The sequence below is a fragment of the Cuculus canorus genome, chromosome 1 (genome assembly GCF_017976375.1).
Source record: "Cuculus canorus isolate bCucCan1 chromosome 1, bCucCan1.pri, whole genome shotgun sequence".
NCBI classification, from domain to species: Eukaryota; Metazoa; Chordata; class Aves; order Cuculiformes; family Cuculidae; genus Cuculus; species Cuculus canorus.
This window is the reverse complement of record NC_071401.1, coordinates 5,863,826-5,883,205: the sequence shown is the minus strand read 5'-3', so window position 1 is coordinate 5,883,205 and position 19,380 is coordinate 5,863,826. Positions and strand designations below refer to the sequence as shown.

At 39.6% G+C, this 19,380-nt stretch overlaps 1 protein-coding gene across 1 annotated transcript; it reads left to right on the top strand.

Annotated features, from left to right (window-relative positions):
* Positions 1-2,105: 2,105 nt before the first annotated feature.
* On the top strand, positions 2,106-18,450 carry POGLUT3 (protein O-glucosyltransferase 3). Its single transcript, XM_009556462.2, has 8 exons — positions 2,106-2,395; positions 7,123-7,320; positions 8,163-8,449; positions 8,872-9,088; positions 10,478-10,674; positions 11,643-11,837; positions 12,864-12,968; positions 13,546-18,450. The coding sequence occupies exons 1-8, from the start codon at positions 2,158-2,160 to the stop codon at positions 13,669-13,671; spliced, it is 1,563 nt and encodes a 520-aa protein (XP_009554757.2). The 5' UTR covers positions 2,106-2,157; the 3' UTR covers positions 13,672-18,450.
* Positions 18,451-19,380: the final 930 nt, after the last annotated feature.

Genomic DNA, 19,380 nt, shown 5'->3' with positions numbered 1-19,380 from the left:
TTGAGAGAAGAGACCGGCACTCACCTCGCTACAACCTCCTTTCAGGTAGGTGTAGAGAACAATTTTGTATCACAGCCTCCTCTTCTTCAGGATAAACATCCCCAGCTCCCTCCCTCCCCACTGCCTTCTCCCTTTTGTGGCTCCAGCTCAGCTTGGGCTGGAGCTGGGAACCCTGTTACTGTGCAGCATGCTGTCACTGTGGGAGCTCCTTGTGATACTGAAAATGCCTGCAAATAAACTCTGTAAGACTCATTTAGGGAGTTTTAGAAAGCAGGCATCCTTTTTCAGTCCTGGGCAACACGAGGGAGTGATCTCCACCAATCACGTGCAGGGAGACAAGAGCCAGATACAGAACATATTTTACACTTACATGCACATGTATAAGTTTTCCCTGAAATCTTACGCAGATTCTATTACTTCCAAGGTCTCGTTTGAGTGTTATCATAGAACTTCACAACAGTCAAAACTCTTGCTAATTTGGAGCCAGCTCCAGCTGTTAGCCTGAGCTTACCTTTGAGATAGAAAGACATTCCAGACAGAGGTGATTAGAGAAGAAGAGACATCTGTTCAGCACAGATCATACTTCACACAAGACCTTATCATCTCCAAAGAGTGAACAGTGTCTGGAAAAACACTGAAAACATGCTGTCAGAGAGACATTCTGCCTGACTTTCAAAGAACACAATTACTTAGGTGAAATTTAACTCTACTTTAGCTTAAATTAAAATATTCCACAGTTTGTAATAGTAACTCCTTCTTGTATCAATAGAAAGAAACTCCAAACAGAGGTGATTCCAGAAGAACAGACATCTGTTCAGCACAGATCATACTTCACACAAGGCATTATCATATTCAAAGAATGAATAATGTCTGGAAAAACAGTGTCTAAAAGAAAAAATGCTGTCAGAGAAAGCAAACATGCCATCAGTGGGACATTCTAACTTTTAAAGGACAAAATTATTAGATGAAATGTAACTGTACTTTAGCTTAAGTCAAAATATTCCACACTTTGTAACTGCTTTTTGTATCAATAAGAAGAAACGCCAAACAGTTGATTACAGAAGAAGACACATCTGTTCAACACAGAACACAAGACATTATCATCTTCGAAGAACGAACAGTGTCTGGAAAAACACTGTCTAAACCAAAACATGCTACCCGAGGAAGAAAGCATGGCATCAGAGGGACATTCCGACTTTCAAAGAACACAATTGCTTAGACAAAACGTAACTCTACTTTGGTTTTAATCAAAATATTCCACAATCTGTAATAGGAACTACTTTTTTGTGTCACAATATTCTACTCTGTAATAGGAACTACTTCTTGTGTCAATAGGAAGAAACTCCAAACAGAGGTGATTCCAAAGGAAGAGACATCTGTTCATCACAGATCACACAGAACACAAGACGCTATCTTCTTCAAAGAATGAACAATGTCTGGAAAAAACACTGTCTAGAAGAAAACATGCTACTAGAGAGAGTCTAACTTTCAAAGAACATAGTTTCTTAGATGACATGCAACTCTACATTAGCCGAAATCAAAATATTCCACGGTCTGTAATAGTAATAGCTTTCTGTATCATAATATTCCACTTTTTGTAATAGTAACTTCTTTTTGTATCAAAACATGCTATCAGAGGAAGAACCAGAGGGACATTCTTTCTAACTTTCAAAGAACACAATTACTTAGATGAAATGTAACTCTATTTTAGCTTGAATCAAAATATTCCACAATTTGTAACAAGAACTTCTTTTTGTATCAAAATATTGCACTCTTTGTAATAGGAACTACTTCAATTGCCAGGGGAAGCTCCTCGCTGCTGGGGGCTCCTGCTTGGAACAGCCCTGAGTTGGAGGAGGAGGAGGAGGATGGAGGAGAAGGAAGAGAGTGAGGAGGAGGAGGAAGATGAGGAGGAGGAGGAGAGGGAGGAGAAAGAGGGAGGAGGAGGAGGAGAGGGAGGAGGAGGAGGAGAGGGAGAAGGGGAAGGAGGAGGAGAAGGAGAAGGAGAGGAGAAGGGCAAGGAGGAGGAGGGGGAGGAGGAGGAGGAGGAGAAGAGGGAGGAGAAGACGGAGGAGGAGGAGGGAGGAAGGCAGGGCTCCCGCCCCTTGTCCCGGGCTGCGGTGCGGGAGCCGCGCATGCCCTGGGAGCGGCGGGGCGATGCCGTGGGTCCCCGGGGCGATGCCGTGGGTGCCCGGGGCGCTGCTGTCCCCCCGCGGGGTGTGTGTGTGGCTGCTGCTGGCGGCGGCGGGGCGGCGGGCGGCGGGCGGGGCGGTGAGCGCCCGGGGCAGCCTGGCCTGGGGACCCGGGCTGCGGGCCGAGCTCGCCCTGCCCGTGCGGCACTTCTACATCCAGGCGGTCAGCGAAGCCGGACGCAACTTCTCCCGCTCCCCTCCAGGTACCGTGCGCGGTGCTGCTGGGAGGGCCGGGGCGCGGCGTGCAGCCTCCCATTCCCCATTCCTTCCCCTCCTGTCTCCATCCCGAGCGCCTGCGGTGCCGCCTGCTCCCCCTTCTCGCCCCTCGCTCCTCTCGGCATCCCGCCCGATCCCGAAAAACCCGGCAAATAAGCTCTCTCTAGGAGTCCTTTTGGAGTTTTAGAAAACAAGCATCCTTTCTCAGGCCTGGGCAACAGGAGGGAGGGATCCCCATCCATCCTGTGCAGTGAGACAAGAGCTGCGGATAGATTTCCCACTTACATGGATGTGTATAAATTTTCCCTGAAATCTTACGTAGATTCTATTACTTCCAGGGTCTAATTTGAGTGTTACTATGAACTTCACAACAGTCAAAACTCTTGCTAACTTGGAGCTGGCTCCAGCTCTCTGCTTGACTTTTCCTTTAAGACAGAAAGAAACTCCAAACAGAGGTGACTCCAGAAGAAGAGACATCTGTTCAGCACAAATCATACTTCACACAAGACCTTATCATCTCCAAAGAGTGAATAGTGTCTGGAAGAACACTGAAAACATGCTGTCAGAGGGACATTCTGTCTAGTTTTCAAAGAACACAATTATTTGGATGAATACTTTAGCTTAAATCAAAATATTCCACTCTTTGTCATAGGAACTACTTGTGTCAATAGGAAGAAACTCCAAACAAAGGTGATTCCAGAAGGAGAGACATCTGTTCAGCTCAGATAATACTTCACACAAGAGTTTATCATCTTCAAAGAATGAACAGTGTCTCTTCTTAAAGGAAACATGCCATCAGAGGGACATTCTGTCTAACTTTCAAAGAACGCAATTACTTAGACAAAACTTAACTCTGCTTTAGCTTAAATCAAAAATATTCCACTTTTTGTAATGGTAACTACTTATTGTATCACACCTGCGACACGCAGGTCCAGCAGTAAGCAGAGCACACACTCATGGCATCATTAATGTTGGAAAAGACCTCTGAGATCAATGATATAGACAGTGAGATCGAGTGCACCCACAACAAGTTTGCAGATGACACCAAGCTGAGTGGACCAGTTGTCACACCTGAAGGATGGGATGTCGTCCAGGGGGACCTGGACAAGCTGGAGAAGTGGGCCTGCTTGAACCCCATGAGGTTAAGTGCAAGGTCCTACACCTGGGTTGGGGCAATCAGTAGTTTCAATACAGGACAGGGGACAACTTAATAGAGAGCAGCCCTGTGGAGAAGGACTTGGGATGCCAATTGATGAGAAGCTTGACATGAGACAGCAATGTGCACTCGCAGCCCAGAAGGCCAACCATATCCTGAGCTGCACCAAAAGAAGCGTGGCCAGCAGGTTGAGGGAGGGGATTCTGCCCCTCTACTCCGCTCTTGTGAGACCCCACCTGGACTATTGTGTCTAGTTCTGGAATCCCCAACATAAGAAGGATTTGGAACTATTGGAATGGGTTCAGAACAGGGCCATGAAGATGATCAGAGGGCTGGAGCACCTCTGCTATGAGCACAGAGAGAGTTGGAGTTGTTCAGCCTGGAGAACAGAAGGCTCCGGAGAGACCTTATAGTGTCCTTCCAGTACTTGGAAGGGAGTGTTCAAGAAAGCTGGTTGAAGAATATTTTACAAGGGCATGTAGTGATAGAACAAGGGACAATGGCTTTAAATTGGAAAAGGAAAGATTTAGATTAGACATTAGGAAGAAATTCTTCCCTGTGAGGCTGGTGAGGCACTGGCACAGGCTGCCCAGGGAAGCTGTGGACGTCCCCTCCCTGGAAGAGTTCAAGGCCAGGTTGGATGGGGCCTTGAGCAGCCTGGTCTGGTAGGAGGTCACCCTGCCCATGGCAGGGCAGTTGGAAGTGGATTATCTTTAAGGTCCCTTCTAACCATTGTATGATTCTAAGATCATCCGGTCCACGCATCAGCCCAATACCACCATGCCTACTAAACCACATCCTGAGTGCCACATCTATACATTTTTTGAACACCTCCAGAGAAGGAGACTCCACCACTTCCCTATGCAGCCTCTTCCAATGCTTCCCCACTCTTTCAGTAAAGAAATTTTTCTTAATATCCAGTCTCCTGGGGTAGCTTGGTGCCTCCTTCTGTAGAGCTCTGCCTCTCACCCATAACCTCTTTGCAACAGGGCGTGATTTCCAAGAACAAACCAGCAAGCTCAAAATGAACTAGTACCCCTGGAGGAAGTGGGTGTAAAGAAATTCTGGCACCCTGCTCAGGAGTACTGAGGTAATTATCATAGAACCATAGAATGGTTTGGGTTCGAAAGGACCTTAAAGATTATGCTGCATGCAAAATCATAGAATTACCTGATTTGGAAGGGACTCATAAGGACCATTGAGTCCAACTTCTAAACCTGCATAGGACAACCCAAAATTTACACCATATGTCTGAGGACATTGTCCAAATGCTTCTTGAATAATGTTAGGCTTGGCACCATGACTGCTTCCTGAAGAGCCTGTTCCAGTGCTCCACCACCCTCTGTGTGAAGAACCTTTTCCTAATATCCAACCTAAACCTTCCCTGGCATGTCTCCATGCCATTCCCTCAGGTCCTATCACTGGTCAGGAGACAGAAGACATCAGCTCCTCCTTCCCTTGTGAGGAAGCAGCAAATTGCTGTGAGGTTCTGTCTCAGTCTCCTCCTCTCCAGGCTGAACAGACCAATGACTTCAGCTACTCCTCATATGACTTCCCCTCTGTACCCTTTACCAACTTTGTGGTTTCTTCCGGACACTCTCCAGTAGCTTGATATCCTTATAATACTGGGGTGCCCCAAACTGCACTCGATACTCAAGGTGGGGCTGCACCAGCTGTTTAAAATTTCTGTCTCAGTAAGCACAGCACTCTGAGCTCTGTTATCCTGCTGCCACTCCCTTAAGAAGGAGTAATTTTCATCTCTTGTTTGCTCAGCATAAGCGCAATGCATCCCATGAGGCTTCTTCTGAGGGTGGGACCAGGGTTTTGTTCCCGCAGTCCAGTGACACGCTGCCGGTCAGCTCTCTTCTGCTGCAAGTTCATTCCACAGGCTCACTCTGTATTAATAGTTCTGATTTAGAAGAAAAATAACTTACATCATGGATTTCACAATGAAGATAATGTGAGATAACTGTCAGTGGAAATCCTGTGTTGCTAATTTATATGGGGTAGAACTCATTGTTTTGCTCTGTATCATTTACTGTTCATGTAGGTGGTACTAAGAGGGTAAGGAATCGACATATATTATACAGGTTATGTCTTCAGTCTGACAGAATCCCATATAGAATCATAGAGTCATTGAGGTTGGAAAAGACCTCTAAGATCAAGGCCATGCGTCAGCCCAACAGCACCATGCCTACTAATCCACATCACAAAGTGTCACGTCTACATGTTTTTTGGCCATCTCCAGGGATGGAGACCCCACCAATGTCCCTGCACAGCCTGTTGCAATGCTTCACAGCTCAGTAAAGAAATTTTTTCCACTATCCGGTCTGAACATGCAAGGTGCAACTTGAAGCCATTTCCTTTTGTCCTATCACTTGTTATTCAGGAGAAAAGACCAGCACCCACCACACTACAATTTCCTTTAAGGTAGTTGTAGAGTGCGATAAGGTCCATATTTTCTCCAGCTGCTTTTGTGCCTTGGTGCTCGAATGTAGCACAGTTTTGTAACTGTGCTGAAGAATGCAACTGCCCATTCACTGCCAGTGAAGTGGAGGCTGATTTCAGCCAGGCAGGGAGAGCCTTGGCTCCAAATGGCAGGTTGGTAAAGGTGGAAAGGCGTGAAGCTCAGCTGGATTCTCATGCTATTTTAAATCATCTCAAATGAACTAATAGGAAGCAGGTACTGAGAACCTGTTGTGTTACTGCTGTTGGAACACTGGATATTAGTAATGACATTGATTTTATGAGGATTTTTTCAGTTTTGTTTATCACTGTATAGTACTTTGTGGCAACATTCATTCCATTTGTTCCATTTGCAATGCTTAGACTATATTTTGTGAATAATCTCTCCTCTTTTTTTGGAGAATAAAGTTGATGATGACCATTTCTGAAAGAAATAAGGGAATATAACTGATTTATGCACAGTTATGTTGTCAGCAAAATATCCCATGCCCATTTAAAAAGTCACAGTGCATTAATGATGGAATGATGGTGATCTTTAAACACAGGTCAGACAGGTGTTCAGGAAACATCTCTACTATCATTCTCTTGTCCCTACGTTTCAGTATCTGAGACTTTAAAATTGCAAGACAGCTGTAGCCCTAAGGTGAACAATTTGTATCTGACTCCTTCATGCTGCAACTGCCTTTCCACAAGCTGGCAAGTATTCTTTTCTCCTGTTATTCCAACTTGGTTTCCTGTCTGTCTTACTCTAGAGGAAATGACCCTTCTTCCAATCACTAGTTTGAAAAGTTGATATTAACCTAATCCGTTCTTCAAAATGCTGTTAACATCTCTTTCTATCTTGTAATTAGTTTTTTTAACTTTTTATCTCCATCTACAGCTTTTCTATTTATTAGGTGTGTGATAATCAAGAACATTTGATAGGATAATTTCCATCAGTGGAAATTAATTTTACTTGGTATAATAAAAAATTTCCTGTGCAAAGTTAAATTAAATTCTGTGGGCTTAATCCAGTAGAACTTGCACCTTTACTTCACATATGTGATTCTAATAGCTTAAAGTGATTTTGCCTGTTTTTATTTTCCTCTTCAGGAGCAACACAGTTTAAAGTGGTAATTAAAGCACTTTCTCCAAAAGAAGTCACCAGAATTTATACTCCACGCCCTTTGGATAGAAATGATGGCACGTTTCTTATGCGGTATCGGATGTATGAGAGTGTCAAAAAAGGGTTAAAAATTGAGATATTTTATGGTGATCAGCATGTAGCTCAGTCTCCTTATATTTTAAAAGGTACGGGTATTTCTTTTATTGAATGTAATGTATGATGGTAGCTACAGAAGTGCTGTGGACTTTTTCACTGCTGGAGGAAGAGTTGGGCAATTAGAGGCTTGTTTCCCCTTGTTCATGCAGTCTCTTCATAAACGTTCTCCTTATACAGAGAAGTAAGCAGTGACAATCTCTATATGTTGCCAAGTTACAAGACTTAGATGCATAAGCATGTAGATTATGGCCTCTGACGTTAAGGTTCTGGGTCTGGACATCTCCTCTTCCCTCTTTTGCACAAAGAAAGGGATCCCTTCAGATTTGGTAGGGAATAAGAGAGCAATGCTCCTAATTTTACTGTTTTCAAGTGACTATTCACCAAAACATTGTGTTACCTACAGTAGAAAAGATGTGCAAAAGACTACTCTGCCAAAGTTCTGAATTAGGCTGAAATTGGAACTGTAGTACCAGAGCTTTGGTAGTTATGGATAGTTAGAACAGTTTAGAATATTCTATGGCATTGGCAGGTAGCACAATAATGGAGCTTCATTTTGCAGGTTAATTTTACCCTGATAACAACAAATCCAATATTTTGATTTCTGAAAAGAGAATGATGCTGCTGTTTTCTGAATTATCATAGAATCATAGAGTGATTCTATGAATTGATTCATGAATTATATGATTCATCAATTATACCTTTAAACCATAGAAATGTTATAGGGAGGATGATTTCTCAAGAAAACTTTAGAAAACTTAGAATAAAAAATGTCAAACCACTGTAATTTCTAGATCTGTATGTCCATGTGGTTGGGGAATTGTGATTAATGTAGAATCACAAATACAAACACTCAGTGCTTTATTTTCTGCAGGACCAGTTTATCATGAATATTGTGACTGTCCTGAAGAAGATCCTGAGACCTGGCAGAACATTATGTCTTGTCCATCAGAAGAACCTCAGATTACAAAGGACTTCAGTTCTTTTCCCACCATTGATCTCCAGCGAATGCTTAAGGAAATCCCAACAAAATTCAGTCAGTCAAGAGGTGCTATCGTTCATTACACTATTCTCAATAATCGCATCTACCGTCGCTCCTTAGGGAAGTATACAGACTTCAAAATGTTCTCTGATGAAATGTTCCTGTCGCTGGCAAGAAAGGTATCAGTTCCAATCATTTAGGGTTATTAAGTTATGTTCCACGATGACGATACTGCATTTGTTGGTGTGTCTTCAGATTTGTAATTCCTTAAGTGAGATTTGACTTTTGTTTTTTTCATCAAGATGACAGCCTATCTCTGGGGATCAGGATGTGATTAAATGAGAGGGTTGATCTTGACAGAATTGTTAGGAAAGCAGGAAGGGCTAAGGCCCGACTCTGGGAGCCTTTTCCAGGCTTCTGTGTTCCTTTCATATTTTCTTGAGAAGCAGAAACTTGAAATTGATACATTATGTTTGGCTAAATGTATATCATCTAGTTGGTTTATTGATTCTGCATGACATAAGAGAACTGAGGAATATATCTAAGAGTGACAAACAGGTTCAATCTTTGTGTTATTATCTTTTCTTGATTGTACCTTTAGGTTCATCTTCCGGATGTGGAGTTTTATCTTAATGTTGGAGACTGGCCAGTTGAGTATCGGAAAACTAATGATACACCTGGTCCCATACCTATTATTTCATGGTGTGGCTCTGTGGATTCAAGAGATATAGTCCTTCCAACATATGATGTAACCCACTCAACTCTTGAAACCCTACGTGGTGTCACAAATGATCTCCTTTCTATTCAAGGAAATACAGGTAAATTCGAGATTTACCTCAAAAATTCTCAAAAGAGAATTTCTAAATTCCATCAAAGAAGCAAGTTGCATTCAGATAAAAGCAAGTTGCTTTCAGATAATTTGTTAAAGTCTTCTTCTCGGAGTGCCTTAAGAGTCAACCTGCTTAATGGAAACAGGTCAGTCTTTACAGAGTCTAAACACTTTCAACACTGTACTAAGCAGGTGTTAATTACGTGGATTTAGAGTGAAAATGTAAGTCCACAATAATGGTGAAATTTAACTTAAAGGTATCCAGAACATTGCTACTGTGACCTGTCAGAAGGAAAGTAAATACAATTAAAAGGCCTTTCTCCTCAGTGAAGGACTTGATTGTGTTCCTTCTAATCAAATAGTAATCCTTTCTGACACTGATGTCACCCGGTGTTCTGTTTACACGACAATGGATTTCAGTCCTTAGCAAAGTAAACTAGTATTATGCTGCAGTCTCTTTCAAATACTAAAATATTGTCTGTCTAAAAATATATATCTCAGAGCAGGATCTCCTGAATTGTTTTTCTAATATTGAGGGAAGAGTCAGTTTTACTGACAGGTGTCTAACCCTCCCCCGCCCAGGAAATTAATACTTAGGGATCAGACAAGTTGCATTAAGAATAGCTAAGAAGTGAAACTTGAGTGAGGCTGTATTTCTTTTTATTTGATTAATTGACAGTTTCTCTTTTATTAGTTTTTAAATTAAAAATTTTAATTAAATTATCAGTTTGAAGCACTCTGTGTTTACTGATTTAGTACAGCTGCCGCTTTTCCAATTAGGATATGATAAAAGCTCCACTTTAGCAGGCCCTTAAGGGAAAATTCCAGTGGAAGGATGGGGAAGGATATATTTAATGTTTTTAAAAGCAGGCAGTAAGCAGAGATAAGCTTTTCAGGATCTTGCTAAGTATCTTAAGGACATAGTAGGGCCATTTTTTTTTTTTTTAAGTCATCATTAAGTGATTTCTCAAAGACCTAACTAAATTGTTGGGTAAGAAAGAAATTTTGGTTATTGTGGCAGGATTTATGGATGGAGAATTACTTTAATTATTAGTATTTTACTTACATAATTTGCTTATAATACCTTATGTAGCTTCCAAGATATTTCAAGTTATTTAAATATAAAATTGTTGAGTAGAAAAGCAATTCTCTGCCTTTCCTTTTATAAGTGGCTCATTTTCTTGTCCCAAAATTCATGCCAGAAGTGGAAGTTTAAACCATGTGATTAATAAGTGTTTATGGATTCATAAGAAATCGTGCCTGTTTTACCATGTCTCTGACTGTAATGCCACTCTCATAGCAAGTTCCTTATTTGCACTAAACATATCATGAACATTTCATTACTGTTTGCTTTTATCTTATCACTTAATGCTTGTAGGCCCGTTCTGGGAAAACAAAACTGAGCGAGCCTTATTTAGAGGTCGAGACAGCCGAGAAGAACGTCTCCATCTTGTCAAGTTATCCAAGGAAAATCCAGAATTACTAGATGCTGGAATAACAGGATATTTCTTCTTCAGAGAAAAAGAAAAAGAGCTGGGAAAGGTTCAGCTGATGGGTTTCTTTGACTTCTTTAAGGTAGCAAGCAAATTACAGTCTTGGATTAATTGTGTGTCAAGTTCTTACTAACCAAAAAGACAAGGCTTACTTTTCCTAATTCAATTCAGTAAACAAAACTACACTACACTGGGAACACTGGTCCCTGTGGGGTAGATAGAGCACCTGTAATCAAAGTCATAGTGTGATGGACTTCAAAAGAAAGCCACTATAGCTTTTGTGGTGTCCCTTAGAGAGAGTTCTTGGTGGTACATATTTTCTTAATTTGATTCCTCACCATCACGGTGTCTTTTATATGGGGTAAATACGAAGACCATGGACACAACTTGTATCCTTTGCAAGTACATTATGGATGTCAGAAACAGTCCTTGTAGTAAAGAGTTAGAAAAATAGTTGGGTGTTTTTGTTGCACTTTAACACACAAACTTCACTGCAACAGAGGTATAAAGAGTAAAGGGGACAAAGTCCGTAAAAAAGCTATTATGATATATGGCAAGTTGTGTTCCAGAGATAAATGTATAAGAAATGCTGTAACAGCCAAGAGCATCTGCCAGAACAGTTTATTCATGGTTACTTTCAGTATAATACTTGAGATTATCCCATGTAATAATAGATGTTTCAGATTATTCTGCATAATAATATAATTTTAAGTGAGAATAAATTTACTTTTTTTGCATTTAAGTATAGGCAGTTTTATTTCCTTCTGTGCTCTACCACTTACTCTGTCTCAGGATACTGTAACAGAATACCTATCAGGCAGTTCATGTGACACAAAGGTTCTGACTGTCAGTCTTGAATTGGAAAACAAACCCTTTTTCCATTATGTTATCCAAAACATCATGAAACTACACCTACTTAACACTAAAACAGGTTTGAAGGTGAGACTTAATAAAGACAAGTACATCTTACCCGTGAAAACTGTCTTTTATACAGTCAGTGTTCTGGTTCAAAACAGTTCACATTGTTTTCCTCTTGTCTTCATATTACAGTACAAATACCAAGTGAATGTAGACGGGACTGTAGCAGCTTACAGGTTTCCATATCTCTTGCTGGGTGACAGCCTAGTATTGAAGCAAGATTCCCAGTACTATGAACACTTTTATATTGGATTAAAACCATGGAAGCATTATGTTCCGGTTAAGAGAAACTTAGAGGACTTGCTAGAGAAAATAAAATGGGCCAAGGTAAGTTCCACTACTAATTCAAGTCCAAAGTGATAAACAAACATGTAAACAATTTATCTGAATACTGTTCTTTTTCTATTTCAACATACATATTTTGCACAAACCCTGCTGATATCCTGGCATAAAGGAAATAATGCATTTTGTTGTTAGTATAAGATGGGGAGGCCTTAATTCAAGTAGTCATTTCTGTTCAGGGAAACGTTTAAGAATCATTTAGGTATGTGCAGAAGTATTTAATGAGTCAGAGCCTTAGTTACTCACTAATGAAGGTAATTTTCAAAGAAATGCCCCAAATCCTAGATACTACTTAACTAATTCTATTGCTTTTTTTTAAGGTCCTGACTAGAACAGAAGTCGTTGCGCGTTCCGTTTCAGTGTATAAAAAATTGCTGCTCTATAACATGCTCAGAATAAGAGGCTGGGATTCTGTAACCAAACAGACCCATACAATTGTGTGACTGAAAACACGGTTTTGCTTTAAGTTTAGCTATTAGGTTAAAAAACAGGAAAAGTTTCTGTTCTGAGGCTACTGTAGTTCTTGATAAAGAATCAGATGAGAATACTACAAGCTTTGAAATATAGACCAAAAAAATTTGAGAGTAACTACATGAATTCAAGCAGAGTTATTTTGAAAAGGAAAATATTGAATTACTTTGCATGGGAGAGGACAACAGCTGTGGCTTTATCTTCTGTAAAACTAAGTATGTGTGCAGATGTCAGACCTGATTTTGAAGAGGCTTGTGGCTTGGACAAAACAATAGAGCAGTAATCAGCTGGGCTTTCAAAAAATATATAGTTATCTATGAAAGCTGTTATTGATAGCCCTAAGGTACCAGTTGTGGCCATAAAAGCAATCCAGTATTTTAAAAAAATCAGCAATTTAAAGTGTGCCTTTGCAGTCTACCGGGAATTGCATATAAAGTGGCAGGTTTGAATAACCCCTCTAACAAAACTTCTAATGCCAGACAGGCTTTGATTAACTCACTGATTGCTCTGTTATTCATTCATCCTGTCTCAAATTTTCAGGAAAATGATGAAGCAGCAAGAAAAATTGCTAAAGAAGGACAATTAATGGCAAGAGAATTACTTCAGCCTCACAGGCTTTACTGCTACTATTATAAAGTGCTTCAGGTTAGTACCATAGATTACTTTGCTGAACTGCTGCTGCTACTAATGCTACAAATTTCAAATACAGCTACTCTGCTGCATTACAAAACATGGAAAAGAAATTCCACAAGTATGACTAGTAGAGTGCTAAGGGATGAAACAGGCCTGATAGTCACTGCTTTCCTAGTTCTCTAGTGAAAGAAGTTTCTCTGAAAGTAGTGATTTCATTTTCCTGATCTGCTGTGCCCGCTTAGATCTCAGCTTCAGCAGCCACAAGTTGACACAGAGTTTGGAACTGTTCAGTGTACAAAAACGGAAGCATTACCTGCACAAAATGGTTAGAGGCATGAACAGTGACAATATTCAAATTAATAATAGGACAGGGGGAAACATTAGAGCAGGTTTTCAGAGGCAATACAACCTATTAGTGGGTGTGTTATGAAGGCATCTTGTAAACAGGCTGTAAACAATGACAGAAGGAGCCTTCATAAAGGCACCTTCATAAAGGCAAGCATGTGACTGGAAGGGAGGAGGAAAATTCTGTTTCATGAATTATACGTTGGTGCTTATAGCATTCTTAAATGTTGTTTACATATTTCAGAAATACGCTGAACACCAAGCCAGCAAACCTGAAATACGGGATGGAATGGAACTTGTACCTCAGCCTGATGACAGAGACTCAGTATGCAGCTGCCACAGGAATAAGCCTTTAAGGGAAGATCTATAACTGTACCAGATGGAGAAAATGCCCCACTTAAAATGCAAGAATTTAAATAGGAATTAAGCTGTGAAATCTAAGACACTTATGCACTAGCAGACATTCTTAGTTATGTATTCTTCTTGTATTTACATATTCTTTTTCACACTGACTCTGACCTACAGTGTTGGTTCCCACAGTTTTGTCTCCATGACCACTACCAGACAGATACTGAGCCTGCAACGTGGAGCATCTGGAGGATTTGTTTGATATAGTGCACCACCAGGAAGAAGAGCACAGTGCTGCTCGTGTTCCAACTGGGACCTAGTTATCCAAGTTTTATGAGGAACCAGTCATCTACAAAAGATCTTCCATGAGTCAGTGCAATTTATTCTAAAGGCACATTTGCAACATACTAAAACAGTATTATAATTTCTTCATAAAGTTTACCTCAGTGTTAGATTGTTTTTTGTATACAAAACAATTTTCTACCTAGACAAAGAAAATGAATATTTGAGTTTTACAGATATCAAATCTGGTTGCTTTGAGATTATTTTGTGGTCTATGACAGGAAATAGAATAGAGAATACGATATAATAATCATCAATTTCAGAGGAAAATGAAGAGGGGAGTGGAGATCAGAATAATATTTTTGTAAGCACCTTGTCTGTGAATCACCAAAATTAAATACTGCTTTAAAGCAGACTGTGTAGCTATCCCAGTCACGGTGCTTTGAGTGCCAAGACACCACTCTGAAGACTTGTCCCCTGCCAGTGGCTATGTCTGTGAATATAAGCACAGATGCACAAAAGGACTTGGGGAATTCAGGTGAAATATTGGTGTCTTAGTTCAACAATGCAGTCTAAAGTATTTTAGACTACTTGGGTATTCACACATGTGAAATGTGTTAGTAGAGTTTTAGACCATCTAGATTGAGCTTCTCTGTAGGTGTCACCATCTTTTTCACTTGGGTTCGTGAACTACTTTTTCATGTGACTAAGCTCCCACAGGGATCTTACCCATTCCTGAATTTAAATCATACCTGACCCTATACTGACAGCAGATCAGACTTCATTGCTTTGATTCAAAAGTATGACAGAAAAACCTAATGTGCACTTCCTATATAACAGTCTAGTGGATAGAGACCATACTAAGCAATTGGGAAGCCAATTGTGCTCCTTGGTTTGATCCAAAGCCTTTCTTCCAGATAGTGCCTTAGCTCCAGACTGAAGAAGAGGTCTTCGGGCCTTCCACTGAAGTTGTGCAGCCATGAAACTAACAGTACAAAACTCACAGGGCTAAAAAGAGCTGGTCATACGATTCTGATAAAGTGTGCCTTTGGGTCAGGTGGGAGAAAAATCCTAGCCCTGGAGTTAGGTCCCAATACCTCTGTTGATTTTTACCCAAGTTTGTTTACTTCAAAATGCATAAGCAGTCCTGGAAGTATAGACCAAGGCTAAGGCCAATGCCCACAGATACCCATTTCTGTCCTCTGCATTTTCATCTTGGCTACTGTAGCCTGCCTGAGCAGCTTCCTACTCAGCTAAGTTCAGATAATGTCTTTCATGGACACCAAATTCTCCCTACACAAAAAGGAATGGAAACATCTTATGATTGTGGACTCTTGTAATTGCTTAAGTCCCCACAACCTACCCCTCTATACCTCACGCAGGCTTCATTCTTGGTTCTGCACTGGAAATTACTCTCATAAAATACATAAAGCAAAATCTCTACACTAGAACAAGAAAAGAGACTAGATCTTGCAGTATTCTAAGTATGGAAAGAACGTCAAGCTTCTAAAGGGGTTAATATCACTGTTCAGCAGTCATTTATTACCTTATGCCAGTTAAAAAACCTGGAATGTGTTGCTCTATGCATCATCCTCTGTTCTGGTTCTAATACTAATAAATATAGTGTCTGTATTTTTATTCAGCATGATAATCAGTCCTTGAACTTCAGACTACAAATATATGTTTAGCTCATCTGACATGAAATTTTCTGCATCACAATTCAGGAACAGGGTTCCATTGCCTAAGCTGACTCTTCAGACTGTGCATGCTCCTCTTTCCTTCTCTGTGTACAGTAATTTTTACTGTATGATATGATCTTATTTTGTGATATCCATTGTACTGTGTGCATTTTATATTCACCAGTATTTATGGAAGTGGTGTTCTCAGCAACACCAATTATACATGCCAAATGTCTGAAGCAACAAAGTTTTTCACCTCTCACACACATATCTCAACCCCAAAGTCCCTAAATTATATTTTTTAAAATGGGAGGGAGCAGGGCGAGTCTTGATGCATACTTTAGGATTCTTCAGAAATAACTCTGTAGGGGAAAACTTGTCTGGCTTGAAACAGAAGTCTTTCAAACTGAAAGAAGAATCAGATAAAATTTAAATGGTCATGAATATAAATAAATGTGAATATTTAATCCCTCCTTTCTTCCCTCATAAAAAGGGGAAAAAAAACTATTCTAAATTCTTCTCTTTCCAAAACAAAGACTGGTTTGTCACAGAATGCCTTACCCATGCTTTATAGCTTACAGGCAAGAAATACCCTGAAAAATATGAATATGCTCATCTTCCTGCCAAAATTAAAAAACAGTAGAGAAGTGGTAGAACTTTCATTGAAAGTGCTTAGTCATTTGAGAAAATCTGGTTCAATTTATAACTACAGATCTTCCACAGATAAAAGAACGTAAGGCAAATCCACTCTTCTCTCCATTGGTTGTACGATGTGCAGTTTATATTGTAATGAAGAGCTAACAATTGCCCCTCCGGGCCAGAAAAGATGTCAGATCTGTTTTAGTTTGATGAAAAGATGATACTCATTGACCTGGTGTGTTACAGGAATTTGCTAAATATTCAGGAAAACCTGTTTGTACAAGTAAATTTAATACATCACACAGTACTTTTGAGCAACATACATACACTAAAGTTTCTATTATTGTAATTCTTGAAATAAGAGAATCTATTGTGCACCGAGTAGCTGGTGGTAATTTAAAAGAAAAAAGTTACCATACGACAGTATTGAATTTTGCTACAGTAATTTCAGCTTCTAATACTCAACATAGGATTTAATATAGAGTAAAATCTGTCCTATTTTCGTAGGATCATAGAACCATAGAATACTTTCAGTTGGAAGAGACCTTAAAGATCATCCAGTTCCAACCCCCCTGCGATGGGCAGGGACACCTCCCAGTAGATCAGGGTGCCCGAGGCCCCATCCAACCTGGCCTTGAACACCTCCAGGGATGGGACAGCCACCAATTTTCACCAACGGCAGTAATTTTTGACACACTGTAGAGCTTGTAACTGGTGATGGAGACAGGCTTATTGGTTTGAAATGGTATGTCCTACAGCTCAGGGCAGTTATTTTCAAACATATTTTCTACATAGAAGTGGTCTGACTTCCAAAATCGTTGGTCGTGTAGAGTCTTTAGTTAAGGTTCCTTATTTTCAGATCCCATTAACATTAACCGTAGTTTCATAAGTGAACACTCCAGAAAATTAGTCCTGTGTTACGCCCTACTACATTTGGGTACAACATTTGGAAATACACAACCTCAATTTCATCTTGAAATGAGAACTAGTAAACCATGATCTGTTGAACATAAAGGAGATATAAATTCAGAACATTTTTAGACTCTATCTTTTGAGATTTATCTCAAGATAACTAATATACTAGTTTCATGACAATATTGTGCCAGGTCCGCCTTGTAGATCCATAATTAAAAACAACCTATAATCAAAGCTTGCCTGATGGAATGTTAGATTCAAGTATCCGTCCTGGGAAGCATACGCCCGACATTTATTACATTAGAAAGTAAATTATTTAGTTAGGGAGGAGAGCTGACAGGGAAAACATACATCACCTGTTTGAGCACGTTTGAGAAGCTTGCAAAGAAATGATAATAAGGAAAAGAAGCATTACATAAACGTAGGATATTATCAGCTCCTTTATTGCTTCAGTTTTTCAAAAGTGTTCTCTCTAAGGGCAGTGATGAAGTTATATATAATTATATTGGTTTAATTCACAGGATTTAACCACTAGAATCTTCTTGTCTGTGAATACTTTTATAGCATTTTAATAAGGCTATATAAGTGCTAACATTTGGCTTCTCTTTTGAGTTGTTAATAATATAAGAAAATCTACAACGTAGTGAGTTATGGAACTAAGTTTGCATTGTGCTGTAAGAATAAGGGGGAAAGGATTATTTTTTATATGTTTGTTTGAAGACATTTGAGACATCTGTAACACCTTAATGTGAGTGGTGATATGTAAGAGGTGTATTAGCAAGAGCATAGCCAGCAGCTCAGGGAACATTTCTTCGCTTCGGTTTGGCAGATGTGAGATGGCAGTTGGCGTACTGGTCAGTTTTGGACTTGCCTACACAAGAAATGCATTGGCACTGTAAAGCAGATCTGGCTGAGAACCATCAAGGTGATAAAGGGGTTGAGGGACTTGAAGCATGAGGAGGAACTGAGGGAAAAGGATTAGGCCAGCCTTATAAAGAAAAGGCAAGGGAAATATTACATTGCTGAACTCTAAAGGGAGGGTGTAGAAAAGGTGAAGCCAGACTTCTCAGAGAAGTCCTACAAACAGCAGACACAAGCTGAAACATCGGAAATTCCAATTAGATAAGGGAAAAAATATCTTCACAATGATATACCCAAGGAGACAAAGCTTGGCCTGAATGACCTCCAGATGTTCATTATTCTACAAACTACATTTTGGTCACAAGACAAGGAATTATCTAGTCACATAGCAGGAGGATAAAAACATCCAGCTCTTGAGAGTCCTTAAGAGGCAATGTAGGCTTTCTGTGCTGACACTTTTGTTGCTATTCATGTTTATGTCTCTCTTGATTAAATTTCACAGATATTTTATAGATAATTTTATATAATTATTTGTAGTTTTATTTAAATAAAAAAGTTTTATATATTTTTATATTAAGTTTTACAGATATTTTTATACTGCCTTGCAAGACTATATGTATTAATATATATTAATACATATTATATACTATTATATTAATATATTAATAATTATTATATATTAATATATGTTATATATTATTATATACATTAATGTATATTATTATATACATTAATATATTATTATATATTAATATTATATACTATTACTACATATTATCATCACAATATACCATACTCATGCAGCACACAGAGGATTTGACAGAAATAGGATACATTGATTTAGCATTACATGCTTGGACTGATTCAAAGTGCAAGCCCTGCTTTTTAAGAAGTTGTATATACCCTTCACATTTATGAAACAATTACAAAAGATTCTGAGTACAGTAATGAACAACAAAAGTAATTAATTTTAAGCAGTCAGTGGGAATATTAATGTGCTTTGTAAGTTATACATACACTTAAATGTTAGCATACTCTGTAGGCAACTGAGCATTCCACTCCCAATAGTAAAAAAAAATCAGTCAGGATATATACGTGCCACAGATCTGCAATCTAGCATAGAGATAGTCAAGGCAGCTCGGCAGAATATCAGAAGGGCCTACATGAAATAGATCTTCCCATGGTTATGTTCCTACTGAAAACCCATGGAACACATAATTCTGGATGGAACCTGTCTATTTAGACTAGACATTAAGGAGGAACTTCTTCATGAAGGAACTTCTTCATGAAGGGTGGTGAGGCACTGGAACAGGCTGCCCAGAGAATTTGTGCCTGCCCCATCCCTGAAGATGTTC

Excerpts from the sequence above, each read along its gene's own strand:
- POGLUT3 (XM_009556462.2), top strand. The coding sequence starts at position 2,158 with ATGCCGTGGGTCCCCGGGGCGATGCCGTGGGTGCCCGGGGCGCTGCTG. Across the intron at positions 2,396-7,122 it reads CTTCTCCCGCTCCCCTCCAG|GAGCAACACAGTTTAAAGTG; the intron begins GTACCGTGCGCG and ends TTTCCTCTTCAG. Across the intron at positions 8,450-8,871 it reads TCCTGTCGCTGGCAAGAAAG|GTTCATCTTCCGGATGTGGA; the intron begins GTATCAGTTCCA and ends TTGTACCTTTAG.